The 19,772-nt window shown below is 46.7% G+C and overlaps 1 protein-coding gene across 4 annotated transcripts in view; it reads left to right on the top strand.

The window, feature by feature from the left end:
• The first annotated feature begins 3,728 nt into the window (after positions 1–3,728).
• Positions 3,729–19,772, top strand: part of evlb (Enah/Vasp-like b) — a 48,268-nt gene continuing 32,224 nt past the window's right edge. The window contains exon 1 of one of the 4 annotated variants that reach the window (XM_037086366.1): positions 3,729–4,215. In XM_037086366.1, the coding sequence (XP_036942261.1) occupies positions 4,211–4,215 (5 nt within the window). In that variant the 5' untranslated portion in view covers positions 3,729–4,210. Of the gene's footprint in view, positions 4,216–4,486; positions 4,722–16,736; positions 17,383–19,772 lie in introns of those variants that run through there. The other 3 variants (XM_037086365.1, XM_037086364.1, XM_037086363.1) reach the window with 3 other exon arrangements.

The raw sequence follows: 19,772 nt of genomic DNA, 5'->3' as shown, positions 1-19,772 counted from the left end.
GACGGGCTCCTTCTTGTGTGTGTGTGTGTGTGTATGTGTGTGTGTGCAGGGTGGAAAACATGCGCCATGTTGACCTTATCAGTTGGACAGACATTCAGCTGAAGCTTTATGGAAAAAACTCAAGCTGCACTCCCACTTTATGAAAGTCCTCGATGTCTTTTGTCCTCCCTGCAGCGTCCTGAGGTTCGCCTCCGACTTGCGGTCGCTTGCTGCGCGTCATCCCCCCGTTTCTCTCATCCCATTTCCTGTCGTCTCTCAAGCTGTCCTGTCAATAAAGGCCACCAAAAGGCCAAAAATAATACCGGGCGCCCCCGACAGCTAAATTGGTAGAGCAGGCATCCCATATCACAGAGGCCTCATCCTCGCTGCAGCAGGTGTGACCCGTGGCCCCCCTGCTGTGTCAAGTCAACTCTCAGCGCTTTACTGTCAATAAAAGCCATGAAAAGGCCAAAAAAGACAAAAGAAATTATTAATTTTTATAAAGCTAGAGCTAAAAGATGATCATGTCATGGTGCATCTGATATAACATCATATTTAATCCAGATTATGATCTTGTAAAATGATGTCCAGTGTTTTAGCTTCTTCCATTTGGCCTCTAATCAGAGTATAATTTGGTATAATTACACTCAAATAACATAAAAAATTAAGATTTTTAGCTGAAAACTTAAAAAAATGAACAGAAGTTATCAACAGAGTTTGAGCAAATAGCTGTTTTTGACATTATAAAGTCTGAATATTGTGTTTCAGAGATATCCATTGGAGTTAGCATGCTAACCAGCTAGCACTGACTCAGATCACAGCACCAACACTCTCCTGGTCCCAAGTACTAAACCGCTAGCTGCTAAGCTAACAAAGCTACCTAGCAAAGAGTGGCCAACAGGCGGCCAATTCTTACATACTGCAGCTTTAAAATGAGCAGTTTCATCCCCGGACTGTCCCGTCGACAGAAGTCAGACCAAGATCCAAATATGAAATCACGTTTAACTGCAGCAGCTTAGTTCTAATATAGGGTGTTAAAAATAAGTCGTCTCGCCTTGAAGAGGACGTCTAACAACCATCCATATAAACATAAAGCTACTTATCAAGTGACATTTACTCAAATCAACACAAAGACACTTCCTCTGAAAGCAGCACATAATAAAAACAAGAGCGGCTCCATTTTTAATCTAAATGTGAGATTATTACACTCGTTTAGAGCTTCAGTGTGGTTTTATTTTTTTGCAGCGCAGAGATTTATGCTGTTTCTAATTACAGCATCATTTTCGGTGCCTGGTGTCTAATTAGGGTGTAACTGTGTGTGTTTACTGTCTAATAACGAACATCATTTCTATTCCCCCCCCTGATCTGAAACAAAGCGCGGCTTATTAGGATCTTATTAGTGTTCTGCCAAACAAAGTCAGAGCCAGATCTGTTCTCGTGTCTTACTCGGCACATCGTTCACATTATCGCAGCAGGTTTATTGTGTCGCGGTTCAACAGACGGTTTTTGACTTGTATTGCACTTTGTCATATTGCAATTTCAATTATTTTGACATTAATTTTGCAGCCCTGGTTCATATTCAAAGTTTACGTGTTCATGTTCGAACAGGGACGGCAAAGAAAACTTGTAAAAGCAGAAAAATCACAGGTGGAATTTTACTCACTGGGCCACTTAAAGGACTGGAGACGTCATTGATTTTATTCTTGATGACATCTGTGCTTTTATACCTGTTGTGAAAATGATCACAACGAGTAAAGAAATCCATAAATCCTGACATCTCATTGATTTCAATCAGTGTCCGCAGCTTCAGCGCCCTCCTGTGGATGAAGTGCTTCGACCCAAACAGAGCTGACAGCGACCCTCATAGAAAGGTGACGTCACCTGGATATTAAACTTGCACCAGAACATCCGGATAAACTAAAAGTTCTTCAGATTTAAGGCCTGACTGTGGATCTTCACCTGTGTGTGTGTGTCAAACAGTGGAAGCTCTGCTGCTCTCTGGACACTACGAGGACCTCTGCTGGACAAACTCAGACACTGCAGGCTCGAACTGAGACCTTGAGATGCAGCATGAGCCAGCTGCAAACAGCTGTATGTAGAATTTAAACATCACCTCAGTGTGATGTTGTTCACAGGAAGCGTTCAGCGTGATGTGGAGTGAAAACTCTTTTAGGTTTTAGCACCCAGGACATAAACAATACCTGATTTTTTACCTTCTTTTATTTCTTTTTCTTTGTTCTTCTCCCTCTGTTCCTGTTCTGTGATTGTTTCCTGTTCAATCACTTGTATTTATTTACTTATAATAACTCATTTTGATTCTTTACATGTCTTGTTCTGCCCTCTTTGTTAGACTTCCTCATATTCGTTTGACAGTTTGGTGCTTATTCAGTAATACTGTCCTCCTGAGATTAAAAACTCTGTTTTTAAGGCTGCTTTATAAATCAAAAGTAAAACAAATAAATAAAAGGCAAATTATCCATAAAGAGCCCTAAATTCTGGCAGTACCGAGGCTGAGGGAGTGGACCGGTCCTCTGGAGACACTGCAGAGTCAGCGGCCCGTAGACGGACAGAGTCTGGACCTGAGTGGAGATTTAACTGAGCCTGTCTGTCCTCCCATGAAACAGCAGCTGGCTGTTACAGAGACAGATGTTGAGCCGGGTGATTGTGGCCGCTGACAGGTGTGTGTGTGTGTGTGTGTGTGTGTGTGTGTGTGTCCCTCTAAATACAGAATCACATCGAGTCCACTGACACATTAAACGCTGGATGGTTCTGTACGGCAGCATGTTGGACCTCTGATGTCATCAGCAGCGTTGAAGCGTCCACAGAGGAAGAAACAGACACGAGAAGTTAAAACAGCCGTGATGGAACGTAACTGAGTACTTTTACTCAAAAACTGCACTTTTACATTTTCAGCTGCATTATGCTTCCACTTTGACACATTCTGGAACCAAATCTTGAACTTTTTCCTTGATAACTTTAGTTACTAGTTATTTGACAGATTACATCCTGCATCAGAGCCAAAGAAATGGATTTTTAAAAACATTTATTTTATTGGTAATTAGATTTTTTTCCCAAAAAATGATTCCGATAATCAGAATATGGTGAATATCTAAATATCGGTCAGCCGCTAATATACATACTAATAACTTTAAGTTGGTCCTTTGATATCAAGTACATTTATTGCCTACTAAATTACACCTGTGACAGCTTGAAACACATATATTAATACATATATTATGAGATATTAAGGAGGCGTTATGTATTTGCCTCTAAGCAGGATGAAAGTAACTAATTACAGCTCCTCATATTACTGTAATAAAGTCCTTTTTTGGGAGTATTTGTACTCTGAGTATTTTTCAAAAGGTGATCACAAACCAGTCTTTTTATTACCCTGACACACACACACACACACACACACACACACACACACACACACACACACACACACACACACACCATGCAGTAACATAATAACTATCTCTGCAGCGTCTTAAAGGCTTAAAGTATTTTATAGCCAATCATTTTAGAGGTGTGTGTGTGTGTGTGTGTGTGTGTGTGTGTGTGTGTTATTTTTCTCTTCATACAAACATATTATTTATTGACTTATTTCATTTGGACTTCTTCTCTGAGGAGGCGGTGTGCGCTTGTTTTCTCTACCTGCCTGCCTGAAGCTGCATCACCACACTGAGGGCGCCACCGTGCAGCAAATCCACCAAACACTTGAATATTTCAGCAGCCTGCTCCCTCTCTCTCCCTCTCTCTCCCTCCCTCCCTCCACATGCAGCCTCCCAGTGGTTGAAGGGAGGAAAAGATGGCACCTCACAAGCCGCTGTCAGACACTCCGCCCGGCTCCTCGTCCTGCGGACAGCGGCGTGCCGCCCTCTGAGATGGCCTCGACGGAACCGCCAGCCGCCTGACGAGACACCGAGGAGCAACTGTTTATTTTATACCAAGACCGACCTGAAACTGTGGCCATCCGCTGTAGCAATCCCCCCTCCTCACACACACACACACACACACACACCCTGTCGCCTCTTCCCACCCTCACACATCTGCACGCCCAGCCGGCTGCGGGCTTCACTGTCAGCCAGCACCGCTGCTTTTTATTAAAACCCTCCGGAGCTGCTGCTGCTGCTGCTGGATCTGTTTTCTACTGGGACTCAACTCAAGGACGAAGCACTGAGCGGGCAGAAAACATCCTCCATCTCATCCAGACGGGCGGGAGAGGAAGATGAGGTAAGCACAAGCACGCGTTGCGCTTTTTGCTGCACAGTAACGCGCAGGCTGCGCTCCGTCCTCTGCGCATCACCACGAGACATCAGAGGAGGATGGAGCGAGACTACAGGCCCGGTGTGTGTGTGTGTGTGTGTGTGTGTGTGTGTGTTGACCACGGTGGGTCACCTGTTGGCCGACAGAATACGGAGCTTGAAGAGCAGCAGCACCTGGAGGCTTCCTGTCTCTGACGCGTCACGTGGAGGAGGGTGGGGGGAGACGTTGTTGTCATGGAAACCACGCCGCGTTAATTAGCCCCACGCGTTAATTGCTCCACATGTGTGATCACTGGGTTTTTACAAAGCGTGCACGTGTGTGTGTGTGTGTGTGTGTGTGTGAGTCCTCTGAGATCACGCACACGGCGCGCACACACCTTCCCCCGCCGAGAGCCAATCAGCTGAGAGGATTCAGGCAAGACACGGCAGCTGTCTAAGGGGGATGCGAGCGCTGGGCTGCAAGGAGCCTATCAGGTGAGGCGTTGCTGGCAGGGCTCGGCCGGGCAGCCAATCAGCTGCGAGGCTGCTGCCACAGGGAGGAGAGGAGGAGGAGGGAGGTGGGGCGGCGGCGCTTGGCTCAGGTTCACCATGAACAGGAGGAGGCCTGAGCTCAGTCTAATGGCTGTTGGCATCCATATCTGCATGTGTGTGTGTGAGTGTGTGTGCACCAAGGTCAGAGTGGGATTGTGACCACTGAGGGTCAGTTTTAACAAGCTCCTCCTCCTCCTCCTCCTCCTCCTCCTCCTCCTCTCACTGTTGTTATCTGTCTCCTGCTGGACACAGACTCCCTGCTGGATGGAGGAGGAGAAACTAAACAGTGATTTACTGCAGCTGTCATCACTATCTGTCAGGACTTGTTCCCAGGTCAAGAAGTGATGTTGTGATGATTCTGACAGATATTGTATCATTAGGGACGATTTCATTTTTGTATCACAACTTTCATTTGTCAGTGAAGATGACTGTGTCCAAGATGATGTGGCGTTTCTCCCGATCGCTGCCGAACAGCACACGTGTTTATCATTAGATCTGGAGAACGAGCTCTGCAGGATTATTTTTGCGATTAATCGTTCAGCCCTGATATCTGACTGTATATACTTTATAAAGTGTGTGTAGACTGCTTTTTTCCATGTGGTGTAACAGAAATGATTGACTTCTGCAGATACACAATTTTGGAACATCACCACAACTAAGATAACTTGTTGTTTTCTGAGTTGTACGTCCAGCTGTTGTATCCGCTCTTGCAGACTTTGCAGCTTGTTCCCGTTTGCTTTTCTGCAACTAGCCGCAGCCAGTTGGCTACAATATATTGGAAATGTCAGTGTGTGAACTGCTGTCACAATCTAAGTGTTTTTGTGAAATACGTCCAGGTTGCAAAATTGATTTTAAACAAGTCACTCCACTCTTATTTTATTGCTTCATTTGACACATTTGTAACATGTCTGAAAATATACCAGAGTTAGCCAGAAAGGCTAATTTCCACGTTAGCCGTTGGTATCTCCGTCGCTTCCATCTCACAAAAAAGACCTTCGATCTCAACATCATTATCCAAAAGTTTCAAACGTGTCAGCGAGAACACAACTGAGCATGTGCAGAGTGAGTGAAATCACTGTAGCTTGTATCTGATTGGAGGAATTTACTACCAACTTGTGTCAGAAAAACTTGTGAGTATGTCCCAGTATGATATATGTGTACTACAGTCTGACAAAAACACCAGGACTTCCTGTTACATTTCTTTGCTATTCCGACCCACAATCCTCTGCACGGTGCGTCCAGAGCTGAAACATTTAACAGCTCACTGGCAGAACGACGGACACGACAATGACGGATGAAAACACGCTGAAGTAACTACAGAGTTCTTTGTACTTGTAAAAGTCACAGTAAGGCTGAAATATCAGGAGCAGAGGGGTCGAAGTTTGAGGCGCACTGTCACGATGAAGTCGAATGTCCCACCTGTGTGTATATACACACTGCAACAGTATGCACTGTGTGAAGAGGTGAGCGTGCACCTGGTCTCCCCCACTGAGGGCCCTCCAAACCCACAAGGGACCTCAAGCAGATTTCATAAGACTTATTGACCAAAAATTGATTGCAGCACGGACGTGACGTGCAGTTTCTTCTCAAAAGAACGAACCCTGAATGTGTGAAACAGCTACTTTATTAAAAATGTAGGCCAGAGATGATATTCTGAGACATCATGAGACAGAAATATGCAGAAGTACAGGCGACAGAGGCAGGTAGAGGTAGTCTCTATCTCCGTCTCTTGCTCTTGTAGTCTTGAGTCTTGGCACGTTTGACGTGACGACAGTGAACGCATCACAACACGTACAACAGAAGTCCGGAGAGTGTGGACGTTTGGATCCAGCCTCCTCTTCTTCTTCTTTTCCTCTGTGCGTTGAATTATTACGTGACGATACATCGTCATTAGCGTGCGAACACACTGACGCCTCTCAGTCACATTTAATCTGTCACTTGGAGTGAAGTGGACGGTGTAAATAGATTCATAAAGCGGTGCCAGTCGGAGATGCGTAGTTATCAGCGGGAGCTTATGTTTTGATGTAAAGCGGCCTGACAAGCTGTCTGCTCGGCTGACACTCTTGTTATTTCAGGTTGTTTTTTTTTTTTTGTCAGTCAGCCACTTAAATCCTCAGCTGTGTGTTTATTTAGGACGACAAAGACGACGATGATGATGATGAGCGTGTGCTTTACAGAGGTGCTCTGTAGGTGGCAACATAGACTGTGACTCACCACAACACACCAGCGCTTCATCCGGTTTGTTGCAAAGCATGTGGTGGAGAGTGTGTGTGTGTGTGTGTGACAGTGTGCGTCAGTGTTAGTAGGGCACAAAGAGTTGTGTTGTGTTGTGATCTCATGAGCACTGATGTCGGCGCTGTGAGCCGCAGTTCAAACGTACGATACCCCGGTCAGATACACAGCAGCACCGAGGTGAAGCACAAGAACTGAAGTGTTTCAAAGTGTTTTTTAAGGTCAAAGGTCTTTGTCAGCACAGACGTGTCTGATTCTGGTGCTGCAGAACCGTCCGCTTCGTTCTTTAAACAGGAAATTAACGGCCGTATTTTCGTTCATCATCTCCAGTAAGTGTTCTTGGCCGTGAAATCAAGAAACGATCCGAACATCTCATCCTGTTTAGACTTTGTCCCCTTTTTCAATTACGTAGGCAGTGAACCCAACACAGCCGCGGTGTCTGTTTCTCATTTGTCAAGATTAAGACAGGCGGTATTAGTTTCTATTACCTCCAGCTGTGGATGGACTGAAGGTGCTGTAGGGTCTCGGGGGGGCGAAACATCCTGGGACAGTAAAGCCGGGGATTGTGACTCTAGTCTGGGATTTAGGTTGAAGGACTGAGCTCTGGACTGATGGAGCCTGAATGTCTGATTCCTCATTTTTTTCTTTTTCCAGTTTCACCAGAACAAGTGCAGCTTGACAGAACGGTTAGTGTGATCGTTGATTAATTTAAGTGATTTGTTATTTTAGGCTGTTGACAAAGAAACAAAGATTTATTACCTCTGCCAAGAAGATCACACACGAGTTTGTTGGTTTGTTGGATGGAGGGTCCGTCTGAGTCCAGAACCTCATTAACTTTTGCAGTGGATCGACATTTTCGTCAGATGAGGTTTGCGCTCTGCTGAGTGCCACCATCATTGCAGCCGTGCCGCTCAGTCTAAGTTGACGACCTTTGTACCGACGACACTGAAATCTTCTGAGTAAGAGCAGAAAACTGACACTCACAATTTTATGCTAAAACACTGGTCGTTAAAAAAAAAAACCTAATCAACGTTTTGCTTCATTCACTCTGCGTGAACACATTTCTTGTGAAATTGTGAATTTGACGTTTCATTCATAATTAATTCACATCAACTGTCTGTTTATGCAGATCGCTAATGTGCTGGAAATAACCGCACGGACTCGAGGAACCACTTTGAGCCTCGTGCAGCCTCGCGTTAAGCGGCGTCTCCTATAACTAAATGGCTGCTCAGAGTATTTGCTTGTGGCTCACCCGCCCCTCTCGTTGACTCTGACAGCAGGATTGATGTGCGGCCCGACGCTGCCCGCTGTGGCCTCCCCACCGCCGCCGCCGCCACCACCTCCACCATTATTTGCGTGGACGGGAGTGTGTGACCGCGCTCTGAAAGTGAAGCGTGGGCACCATCGATCCGGCGTCATCACCGTGAGCCTGATGTGTATTGACAGGAGCAGTTGGTGGTGTGTTCGTGACCCACATGTGCATTAATAGTAACTGTGCTGAATGAGTTCAGGACACACGGAGGTGAAGCCGTAGACGCGACTGTGTGACTTGGAAACAAGCTTCAGAGAGGAGGAGACAACTTTAGTGTTTCCTTAACACACCTACACTGTAAACCAATACTGCCTGCATCTGGCGCCTGACGGGAAATAAATCAAAATGTCTCGCTTTATGTTGTTGCCTGTAACGCCCCGACTAGCTGCAGCGGAGGTCGGGTTTCTCTCTCGCTCTGTGTTGTTCTCACCGCACAGCTGTGAGCTTTGAAGCTGCACAGGTGTGCGCTCTTCATTACACCCTCGTTACAAAGTTACAACCTTGAAGTTGAGGTATTATTATTATTCTTTTTGTGCGTTTTGTTCCAAAGACGTTTGAACTGCTGACAAATGTTTCAAACCGCGGGCCGTCGAGGATGCGGTCATCTCATTTCCCCTCCATGTGATAAACGCTGCATTGCTTTTTATAAACGTTCATGATCCTAAAAGAAACTCTGACCTCAGTTCTCAGTGTTACAAGGCTTCAAACACCATCTGGTGAATAGTTAAAGCTGTAAGGAATATTTTTGCTAAAATGGGCAAAATGACATACACAAATAATTATCACCTCGTTCCCGTCGGCTTTACGAGAGTTTGATGCATATCTGTTTGTTATTGTCATGGTCTCGCAGCTCTCATTAGAGTTGTGTTGACAGGCAAACGATCCAAACCCATACAGTCTCTGTCCAGCACCAGACAGCAAGTAGATAAAATTATTAGCAAGTATCTGGCAAACACACTGGAGTATTCAGCAGTGAAAGAGTAAATAGTTTCCTCCATGTGTTGGTGGAGACCAAAGTAAGAGCTAAAAGAAGAGCGACTGTCGGCTCTGCGTCCATCAGATGGTCACAAACATCACTGTGTGTTCAGAAATGGCATTTTGAAATGTGGCTTACATTATCTACGTGTTAATGCAAGTTAATGAATGGGTTGATTGCTGTTTTGGCGGATATTGACGACAGCTATGGATTATTTTACACCATTAGCTTGTGCACGTGGAACAGTTGACCCGAAATAGATGTTACGTAACTTTGATGGGTTAACAGAGCTGGTTGGAGAGCGGCAACTCTCACAGCTGATCAGAGGATAGGACGTTTTTAAAACTACAGTCTTTCAATTCTCTCTCCTGAAAGCATTGCTAAGCCTCTGGTCTGGTCTGGATTTGGCACAAACTCTTGGTTAGATGTTCAGTTTAACAGACTTGTTTTATTTGCCATAAAGACATCAAGAGTCAAAAATATCTAGTTTTTTAGTCAACACAAAGCTTTGAAATCGTCCCAAGGCCTCCTTAAAATATCCAGCAGACTTCGGTGTGTTCAGGTGCATCATGGTGGAATGTGGGAGAAACATGGACGCCAAAATGTTTTTCTTTATCGCTCAGGATGTTTAAACACCACGCTGACAGCTTTTTCCAACATTTTAGAGACAAGAAAGTGCAAAGGAAACAACTCAGGTAAAAGTATCTTAATGTGAACCGAACGTTTACTTTCATCCACCACGTTTCAGCATCATATGATGTCAATCCGTCACTTCACGGACCAAAACTTTCTACGACTTTCCGGGGAACTTTTCTGTCAGCACATGAATGCAAATAAACAAAGGTTGAACAGCAGTCTTGAACTGTAGTCACTGGCTTCTGCTCTGTAACTCCATCACGACCCCCTGCAGCCATAGAAATGTCAATATGATACGCAGCCTGCGACAAGTGTGGACGTCTCAGTTTGCAGGAACGTTAACTGCCATCATTTTATCCCAGTGGTGCGGCCATGCAACTTTAATCACTGAAAAACCCCGAACATGAAGCACTGGAAAAAAAATGTAGCACCATAATCCAACTGTTTGCAATTAGTTTTCTGTTTTGTTGTGTGTAAACAGAAGACTGAATCTTTCTGCTAACAGCTGTAGAGCTTTTATTGGCTGTCGCCATGTTCTCTCTCGTTTTGCTCGCGTGTCGGCTACATCGTGAGCCAACCTTTTTAGAAAAACAACGTTAATGGGGCAGAAACAAGAATGCACAAACATCTGTGATGCCGTCTGAGCGCCGAACGTTCAGCTGCTCGTTGTTCAGTTTCCCTGCTCGCATGCGACTTGTGTTTATTTATATTTAAATCTCAGAGGCTGCAGCGCACGCCGCGATGCTGCAGCCGCATCGCACGTGCAGGAGTGAACAGCCGCGTTTGTCGTAACACGGTCCGACAAACGCGGCGACAAAATGGAAGAAGGATGCTGCACGCTGCGATGCATCCGGTGTCAGGTGAGAGGTCACGTGTCCTGTGAGCTAACCCGGTGCATTCTGGGTGAAGACGGTGTGATTTTATGAGTCATAATTATGCACACTGAGGCGTCACAATGCAGAGCGCTGAGGCTGATCCATGCAGACGTCTGTGTGTGTGTGTGTGTGTGTGTGTGTGTGTGAGAGAGAGGTAATCAAATCTTTGTGAATGAGAGGGAAATCACTCCCTCCTCCTTTTCCCCCGCTGCATCTCCCTACATCCTCCTCTCTCTCCCTCCCTCTCTCTCTGTATCTCCTCTGCCAGCAGCTCCCATTGGTGCGCACCGTAATTAAAATGATCGGCTCATGTGAGTTAGACAGCGTGCGTGTGTGTTAGTGTGTGTGTGTGTGTGTGTGTGTGTGTGTGTGTGTGTGTGTGTTTGTTTGCAGCTGAAATTCAATCCCGCGGGCTCGAGAGGATGACAGGAAAACGTCAGCGATCTTTAACCTCCTCTTCTGTCACACCTCTCGCGCTCATTTAATCCCTTTTTCTTTTCTCCGCCTCACTTTGCCTCGTGTAGCGTGACGGCGTACAGGTGGATTGTGGGTGTTTTTCCGGGGGGGGTGAAGGGAGAGGGAAGTCAGATTGGATTAGATGGAATAACGCTGGACCGGCCAGCTGTAAAACCATGTCTTTGGACGGTGACACATATTTAGTAGCTCCGACTCGAGCACTTTGGATTATAAATGAAACAATGGCGATGACGTCAACGTGCCTGAACTCATCTTTAATTTACGGGTGTTCACGTGTACGTTGGATGTATCATGTAGGATTCTTAGCCCCTTTTTCCCTCAATTTAAGGCAGCTAATTTTTATGAAATGATGTGAGACATTAAAAAATGGAATGTGAAAAGGTGCTGAAAGCCTCTTGAGAAGGTTAAAAAATGCTCTTCATAGTTGACCTAAAGATGCAAACCTCTGCTATGACAAAAAAGGATGAAGGGGAGTAAATGTCCTGAGTCCTCGACAAATGAGACAACCTGCAGCGGAGTAATGGAAAGAAAAAAATTCAGTGGAAAGAGGGAGCAGCTCAGGATCCAACACTCCATCCGTCAGACTCGGTGGACGTGGTGTTCTGGCTTGTTCCTCTGCAGCAGCATGAATGATGATTAAACTCGCCCGAGTACGTGAGACGAAAATAACTCGTCTATACAGATATTTGGCTGGTAGTGTTGCTGTGTGGCCATGTGTATTTGCGTGGGCTTGTTGCACACAGACAGCTTGTGTGACTTGACAGCACCTTCATGTGAGTTCGTAGAGAGACGTGCAGCTACGGTACGTCAACAAAGAAGCTTTCTGGAATAAAGCTCCCGGTGCACAGCAGAAGCTGTCATGCAGAGTTTTACGCCGTCAGTGCTCACATCACGGAGGTGTCACACCCACAGTAGAGCGTCGTCTGTATAAAAACACACTTTTGGTCGCGATCCGTGATATTGACAGTGCCAGAGAGGGGTAAAGGAAGTGATACGACAAGCAGAAGGAAGATTAAGATGCCACATTTCTAACATCAGATCTTCAGGAGGCTACATCCGACAATATCGGTAAATTTCAGAAACCAACAATCAGACTTGTACCCACACTTCAGGAAGTAAACCACATCTTCTACACATCTTCTCCCCGTACTTTACATTTCTAGTTTTGTATTTATTTGTACCAAATGTTTCAGCTCACACTCAAGAGGAAAAACGTGTGTGACTCAGGAAGTCGGTAACCTAGCTAGCTAAAAAAAAAAAAAATAGCTTTCCTCAGTCGGTCAGACTCATCAGTTCATCCTCAGCACTCCGTCATAAATAGTTTAATTTCATGACTTTGTCGGGATCCAACTCAGTGACAGACATTCAGAATTACTTTAATAATCGTACAGAAAGAGCGAAATCTTCTTATTAATGGTCTTGTTTACTTAGAGACTCTTTATAACCAGTTTAAGTTCCTTGTTGTGTGATTAACAATGACGACAACAACTCCCATGATGCCGCACTGCTGCAGAGACGACGCCGTGTGTTGTCTTTAGACTTTGTGTTTGTTTGTGTGTGAACAGTTTGCACACAGCGCAGAGAACCAGCTTGTTTACACTCATTACAGGTGTTTGTTTTTTTTTTTAATTTCGACAACCTCGTCTCTCAAAAACGCTCTCAGCGTCACACATTAACAGCACACACACACACACACACACACACACACACACATTTCCAGAATCCAATGTCACCCTTCCTTTCTCACCGGCAGGCATCGTTTTTTTTTTTTTTGTTTTGTTTTTCTTGCCCTCTTTGCTCGACGTGTGATTCACCCATTTTCACCCTAAAAACCTCCGATCGCATCCTCCCGTTCTGCCCTTTTCCTCGCCGCCACACACACACACACACACACAGGATAGACTCGCACGTGCACACACATACTTCCCGACACACATTCACATGCACTCACCCAGTCGTGCTGTGCGTCAGACAGAAGGCCATCCCTCCTGCTGTATGCTAATAGCTGCGTTGTTACAGTAGCACTTGGCAACTCTCTCTTTCTCTCTCACACACACACACACACACTCGGTCAGATGTACAGACACACACAGTAGGAAAACGGAGGTGTGTAGCTTTGAGGATTAGGATACAATCTGCTGCCGGGGTCGAACCTGAGAGAGAGAGAGAGAGAGGGAGGGAGAGAGGGAGGGATGGGGGATGGGTGTGTGCTGTAAGTGGAGGCTGGATGTCCTTTCACCCTTCCTGTTGTTGCCTCTCTCTCCATCTCTCTCCCTCCCCTGGTGTCCCTTCCCTTCCCCGACTCCCTCTACCTGTCCGTCCATCTGTCCACCCCGTCAGCTCCACCTGCCGTCCTCCGTCATAAAATCAATCCCGCTCTCTTCTCGATCTCCGTCTTGTTCTTCTGTTCATCCCTCTCGTACTCTGTTTGTTGTGTTTTTCTCTTCACTCTGACAACATCTCCGCTCTCACCATCACACACAAACATGCCGTGGTGAAGGCTTATTGTGCCTCGAAAATGATGTTAAACAACTATTTCTCTTCTTGAGATGAAGGATGAATGACTTGTTGCTGTTTGGTAAGCAAGCAGTCTTTTGTTGCTGCCTTTTCACAAGACAAGACAGGATTCATGCCCTCTGATTTCATTATAAATGCAGTCCAGTGTGCTGCATCGGCCGGTTTCACAGTCTGTGTCCTCGCTCAGTGAATCACAGCGAGGGTTTTTTTTTTTTTTTTAGAGAGAGAGAAAAGGACGCTGCCCGTGGCGTGCTGAGGTTTAATTTGGAAAAGAATGTCATCCATTGATTGAACTGTCATGTGTTCAATCTGGACACACACACTGGCCACTGTGGAAGTTTCATGTAGCTCGTAAATCCGAAGCTGAAGCTCTACAATATACTCACACACGGACAGCGAAACGTCCCCCTCAACAAGTGATTCAGTCACACGATTTGTTAGTGAGAGGGGGAAAATGTTTGTGGGGCAGTTTGTCTTGTTTCAGTTTTATCCCGGTAATGATCACTGGTGTGATGCACAAAACAGACAAAGACAAATAGGTCAGCTATGGTTCATGAGGCCCGATCCCAACACACCATTTGCTTGTTCACTCATGACACGTAGATGTATGGTGTTCTACTTCTTGTTGGGATGGACGGGCGGGGCAAAGTGTTCACACAGAGACTCGTCACTTCAGCTACAGTCGCTTTAAAAAACGCCTCGGAAACACCGTGTGGGATAAAACAGCGTGGTGCTGCTGAGGAGCCGGGCTGCGTGTGCGTTCAGCCGTCATTAATGCTTCTGAAAACCTCCAGAAAAAGCGACATGCAGCGCAGGAAAGGAGTTCCCCCACCAGGCCTGGTGCTCCATACCACGGAAAAATAAATGTTTTTGGAGCATCTCTATGTGATTTACCCCTTAGAGCTACAGTACATGACCCTCCACACTGAGGCTTTTCCAAGGAACGCTTCAAAATCAAGTTTGTTTCGATGAATTATGGTACTTTTCTTTATGACAAGTATGAAACAGTCACTGCTCTCTCAGAAACTCACCTGCCAGCTAGCAAACGTTGCATTTTGGTGTATTTCAGTGTTGCATTCTCCTCTTTTGATGACATGACCCACAGGATTTAACTGAAGTCTAGCAGAGAAGCAGCCCGGGTTGCTAATGTTAGCCTGTAAAGTAGCGCTTGTGTCCTGGTAATAAAGCAGTTTTCTGTTTTTATTTATTCGATAAATGGAAGATGTGACGGCGGAGGGATTACCACAGCAACACAAGAGAATCCTCCACAGCTGAAGACGTCACCTTGCTGCGCTTGCATCTGTTTACATAAAATGCCTCCACTGATTTAGAATATCCTCGTCGTGTTTAGCATTACTCAGCCTGCCTCTCACCTAATCGAGATTATGGGAAGCATCCAGCGTTCTTGAATCTCGGCCCGTAAACATCAGCACCTCTCAGCTCTGATTCTGACAGCTCTGGCTCTCACACTCCTCCCGACTCATGGAAGTGTGGCACTAAATAGCTGGAATACCCCTTTAAATCTGTGCTTAAGTTGCTGTGGTGCTGTAATGACACCTCATCATTTCTGTGTGTGGGGGGTCACATGATGCAACACATTGCAAGCAGATATTTGCATCTCACTTGCAATAAATTTCCTCCGGGGCGTCTGGCTCCGCAAAATACGTTGAACTAATATCGCGCGGATATAAATAAGCACATGAAACACATTTTATTGGATTGAAGATTTGTGGCCCAACACCACCGTCGGCTAGGAGAGTAAACAGGACTTTAATCGCTGCCAAATTGCAGCGTCCACTGGCCCTCCACGCCGATTACAGAGCGAAACCGTGTCATCCAACAGTTCTGTGGGTCTGTGTGCAATCAATGAAATTGCCTGCTGGCAAAACACAGCAGGACAGATGTGGGTGATGTGAGCTGTACTAGAAAGAGAGCGGGTCCCGCGATGTCAGAGGGATGTACAGTAAATATGGGAGGGATTTACTGGTCACTGGAACCGACCCAGAAGATTAGTGTTACGGCCGCGCACCACTCACTGTATGTAATTTATAATCTGCGTGCGTCCGGATCGAGGGAGGAAACATTAAAGACGAACGTGTCGGAGCTGCGAGCTCCAACTTGGTTGCCTGTTTTTTTATTTTACTTACCATCCCTCCATTGAGGCACTTTTTTAATTTAATTACATTTCACAGCTTACGCACATGTGACCGCGTCCTCACACACACACACACACACACACACACACACGCCCTGAGCTGTGTGTGCTTTACATTAACTGTGCACAGCCGATCAAGCCACGTGTTATCAAATTCCAACAGAGGGATGCTTTGTTTCCTCTATCCACACCTGTGTCCCTCCCTGTTAATGAACGGCAGTCAGATCAGCGTGTGTGTGTGTGTGTGTGTGTGTGTGTGTGTGTGTGTGCAGTTGTGTAGCAGTACCCGACACGCCACCTCAAATCATATGCGAGAAAAGATGGGAGCCATCAGATGAATTAAAATCTGTTGCTCCTCCTCCGCGCCTCCCTTCCCTTTTTTTTTTTCCATGCGGGGCTTACGCATCCTCGCCTCGGCCAATCCTAGAGGAGAGCAGGGAGCAGTGGGGGGTGGTTTGAGAGGAGGAAGAGGAGAGAGAGTGGGAAGGAGGGAGAAGGAGGGGCAGGACCAGCAGCCTCCGGGGCTGGCGGCCCATCGCTCTTGTCACAGCTGGGAGGGGAGGATGGGAGGTGGAGGGTGGAGGGAGGGGTGGAGAGGGAGGAGGTAATCCAATGAGACACAGAGAGGAGAGGCAGTGCGAGGGCAACGCCTCACAGCACCGGGAATCTCTCTCCATCTCCATCTCTCTCTCTCTTTCTCCCCCCCTCCTCCTCTGTCTCTGAAGCGTAAAAACCAAAGGACTCTCATCTCCCATTCAGTCTCCTCTGTACGTGGCTGAGAGCTGCTCTCATATATTTTTTAAGCCCAACTCTTCAAACAATTCCTTCATTTTCTCCTAGTTTTTTTCTCCCCCATTAGCTAAAGGATGAATTAACGACCACAAAACCGGGATTATTTCTTGTCACTCCTCCTCCTCCTGTGTCTTTAGGATCTTCTTCAGCATCATCTTTTTTTCTTTTTTTTTTTCCCGGAGTCATCTTTGTTCTTGTGCACACAGCTGCTGAGTGGTACAGTGGCTGCTAGTGGGGAAATAGGTTAGTGTGCCTGTTTCGGTGCCGGGCGGCAGAGGTGATTGAATGCTCTGTGCACGCGTGGAGGCGAAGAGGAGGGGGATGCCTTCCTGGCGGTAGCGCTCTGTAGCCCTGCGACCACTTGGGGAAGAAGGTGACTTGGGATGCTGCGGCTGAACTCCGACCTTTAGTGGAAGTGTCGGCGGCCAGATTCCCGGAGAGACAAAAGGGGAAAATAAGCTATTTTTTTTTGGTTCCCCTCCATTTTTCTAGTCGCAAAACAGAGCTGACCTGCGTGTAGACACCATGGACATCAACCTTCAGTCGCACCGGTTCTACTTCCCCCAGATCTACTGCGCTGAACCGGGGGCGCAGCAGCCACCACCGCCACAGCTCACTGAGTTCAAAGTCAGGTAGGCTTCCACGAGATCCATCACCGGAGACACCAGGATCTGTTGTCTCTGTCTGCTTTGTGCCTTTTGGATCCACCCAAAAATGTAGCTTGAGCATCTCGCCTGTCGTTTCCAGCAGATTCCCCAGCTGCTGCTGCTGCATATGAAGCAATCCTGTGTATGATGAGTGCTGCTGCGAGTGGCTGGCTGCCCTTGCAGGGGGATGGGGCTGCATGCTAATGTGTTAGCTAGCTGTGCAGGAAAGTGTCAGGCTCCTGGGAGAAGCAGAGGGCATTGATGGCCTGTGGAGGAGCTTGCCAAGTTTGGACAGAGGGGGTGACAGTGCAGCGGTTGTGTGATATTTGCCGCCCGCGGCCGCTGCAGCCCTCTCGTCGGCTGCCTCTGTGGCTCTTTTGTTCTCTGCGTTTACGCCTCTTTTCTTCTTCTGCCGCTCTTTCTGAAAGTGCTCAGGGTGGCTTGTTGCATCCACAGCCGACGCCTGCCGTCATGGTTGCAGAGCGCTCGAGGACGCATGCTCAGAGATGCAACAGCTTCCCTGCTCTTTGTCTCGTTGAGATGTAATTGTGCCGGATGGAGCTGTTGCGTTTGGGGCGAGCAAGAAGTCAGACCTGATGCTTTGTGGCAGGAGATAATTGTCTTTTCCCTCAATTATTTCACCTTCTCTTCAGCCATCTGTTCTTGCAGCCACCACCATCCATCCATCCTTGCATGCATGTTTTGAGATGTTCTTGTAATCTTGTGTGTGATACGTTTGTCGATTCCTCCTCTAACAGCTCTGATTAGTGCAGCTTTAAGGGACTCAGCCAGAGTTTCGCCCCACTAAGCAGCTTTTAGTTTGGCTGGTGCTCCAGGCTGGAGCAGCTTTATGGGGCCACAGCGTGTCACTATCACGGCCTGGCCGAGCTCCCCGATGGCGCCACGGGAGTCCGAGCTGGGCGGCATCACCGGGAGAAAGCGCATTTTTCTAATTAGACCGTCACCACTTTAATTTAATCCTGGAACGACTCTCAAATAATCACGTTTGTAACTCTAATGTGCCACCTTCTGTTTCAAACAGTGCAGAGTGGTTATTTGAAATACACAAACAGGTTCGATCCCCTGCAGTCGCACCTCGATGATCTTTTCTTGAAGTGTCCACATCAGCAAACATCAGGAAATGTCAGCAGATATCAGCGTTTGATGCCTGTGTGCAGACGGCAGCCTCAACGGGAAAAAAAACCCACAGTCTCGCACATTTCCGGCTGAGCCTCACACCTCTCCTCTTCCTCGCTGGAGGAGGGACACGTAACCAACACACACATGCAAACACACACTGCGAGCGTTTGCAGAGATTAAAGAGATTAAAAAGTGCAACATGTTTTCATTAAAAAAAACAAAAAAAAACCAATCCAGGCCCCTTAAGCAATGTGAATGTTTCCCAAATCAGATTGTGTGCTATGAATACTCATTTACGGAAGCAGCGAGAGGATTTATAGTGAATACACTTAAATACATTTCTGCGCAGATTAATCACTTGCCGTCCTTTTACTCGCTGTTGAAGTTAGTTCGGCGAGCTATAAACGGGAAGTGCACACAGCCACGCAGCAGTGTCAGTCACCGCGTTGTTAGCAAGGTGAGCTCATTAGATCTGAGTGAGAGAGGAAGAAGAGAGATTGGAGGCAAAGCGGGAGGCAGAGAGGAGGGGAACGAGATGAGAGGGAGAGAACATAGGAGAGCGAGGGGGGGGATGGTGAGAAAAGCAAAGCTAAGCAAAAGGAAGAGCGAGTGGATTGTAAATGTGAGAGGGAAACAGTCAGGCGGTTGGGGGTGGAAGTGGAAGAGCGAGGAGTGATTGTAGGGGGGAAAAAATTAAACATGTAGGGTGGTGGTGTTTTTTTTTTGTTTTTTTTGGTTGGTGTGGCACACGCCTTGGAAAAACATATGCAAAGGATGCTGGGACATTAGAGCCAACCCCGGGCTCCATGGTGACCGGAGTCGATGGAGCCAGAGTATGGCCAGATAACCATGACAACCGGTGCAGCAGAGCAACGTACAGTACATGTATGCACAGAAATGCACAGAGAGAGAGAGAGACGGAGATCTTCTGCATCAGTGCGTCTTCGAGCTCCACAGGGAGAAAAACAAGACCTTCTGGGTGATGTGTGCGATGGTGTCTTATGCTGAAGATCCACTGCTGTGGTATTTGTTTCCTCTGCAGCAGTTCATTCATCATGTTTTTGGCCTCACGTCTTACGTTCGTTGACAAAAACAAAATACTAGAAAGATTCCGATTGTGAGTCATTGCTCAACAACGTGACTCCCAAAACAACCCACGAGCGAGTATCAGCGACCGGCGTACCAGACCTTAATCGTCGTTTGGCAGGTTTAGGCACCAAAACAACTCGTCTAGG

Source organism: Acanthopagrus latus, chromosome 22 (assembly GCF_904848185.1).
Source record: "Acanthopagrus latus isolate v.2019 chromosome 22, fAcaLat1.1, whole genome shotgun sequence".
NCBI classification, from domain to species: domain Eukaryota; kingdom Metazoa; phylum Chordata; class Actinopteri; order Spariformes; family Sparidae; genus Acanthopagrus; species Acanthopagrus latus.
This window is presented reverse-complemented; position numbering and strand designations above follow the sequence as displayed.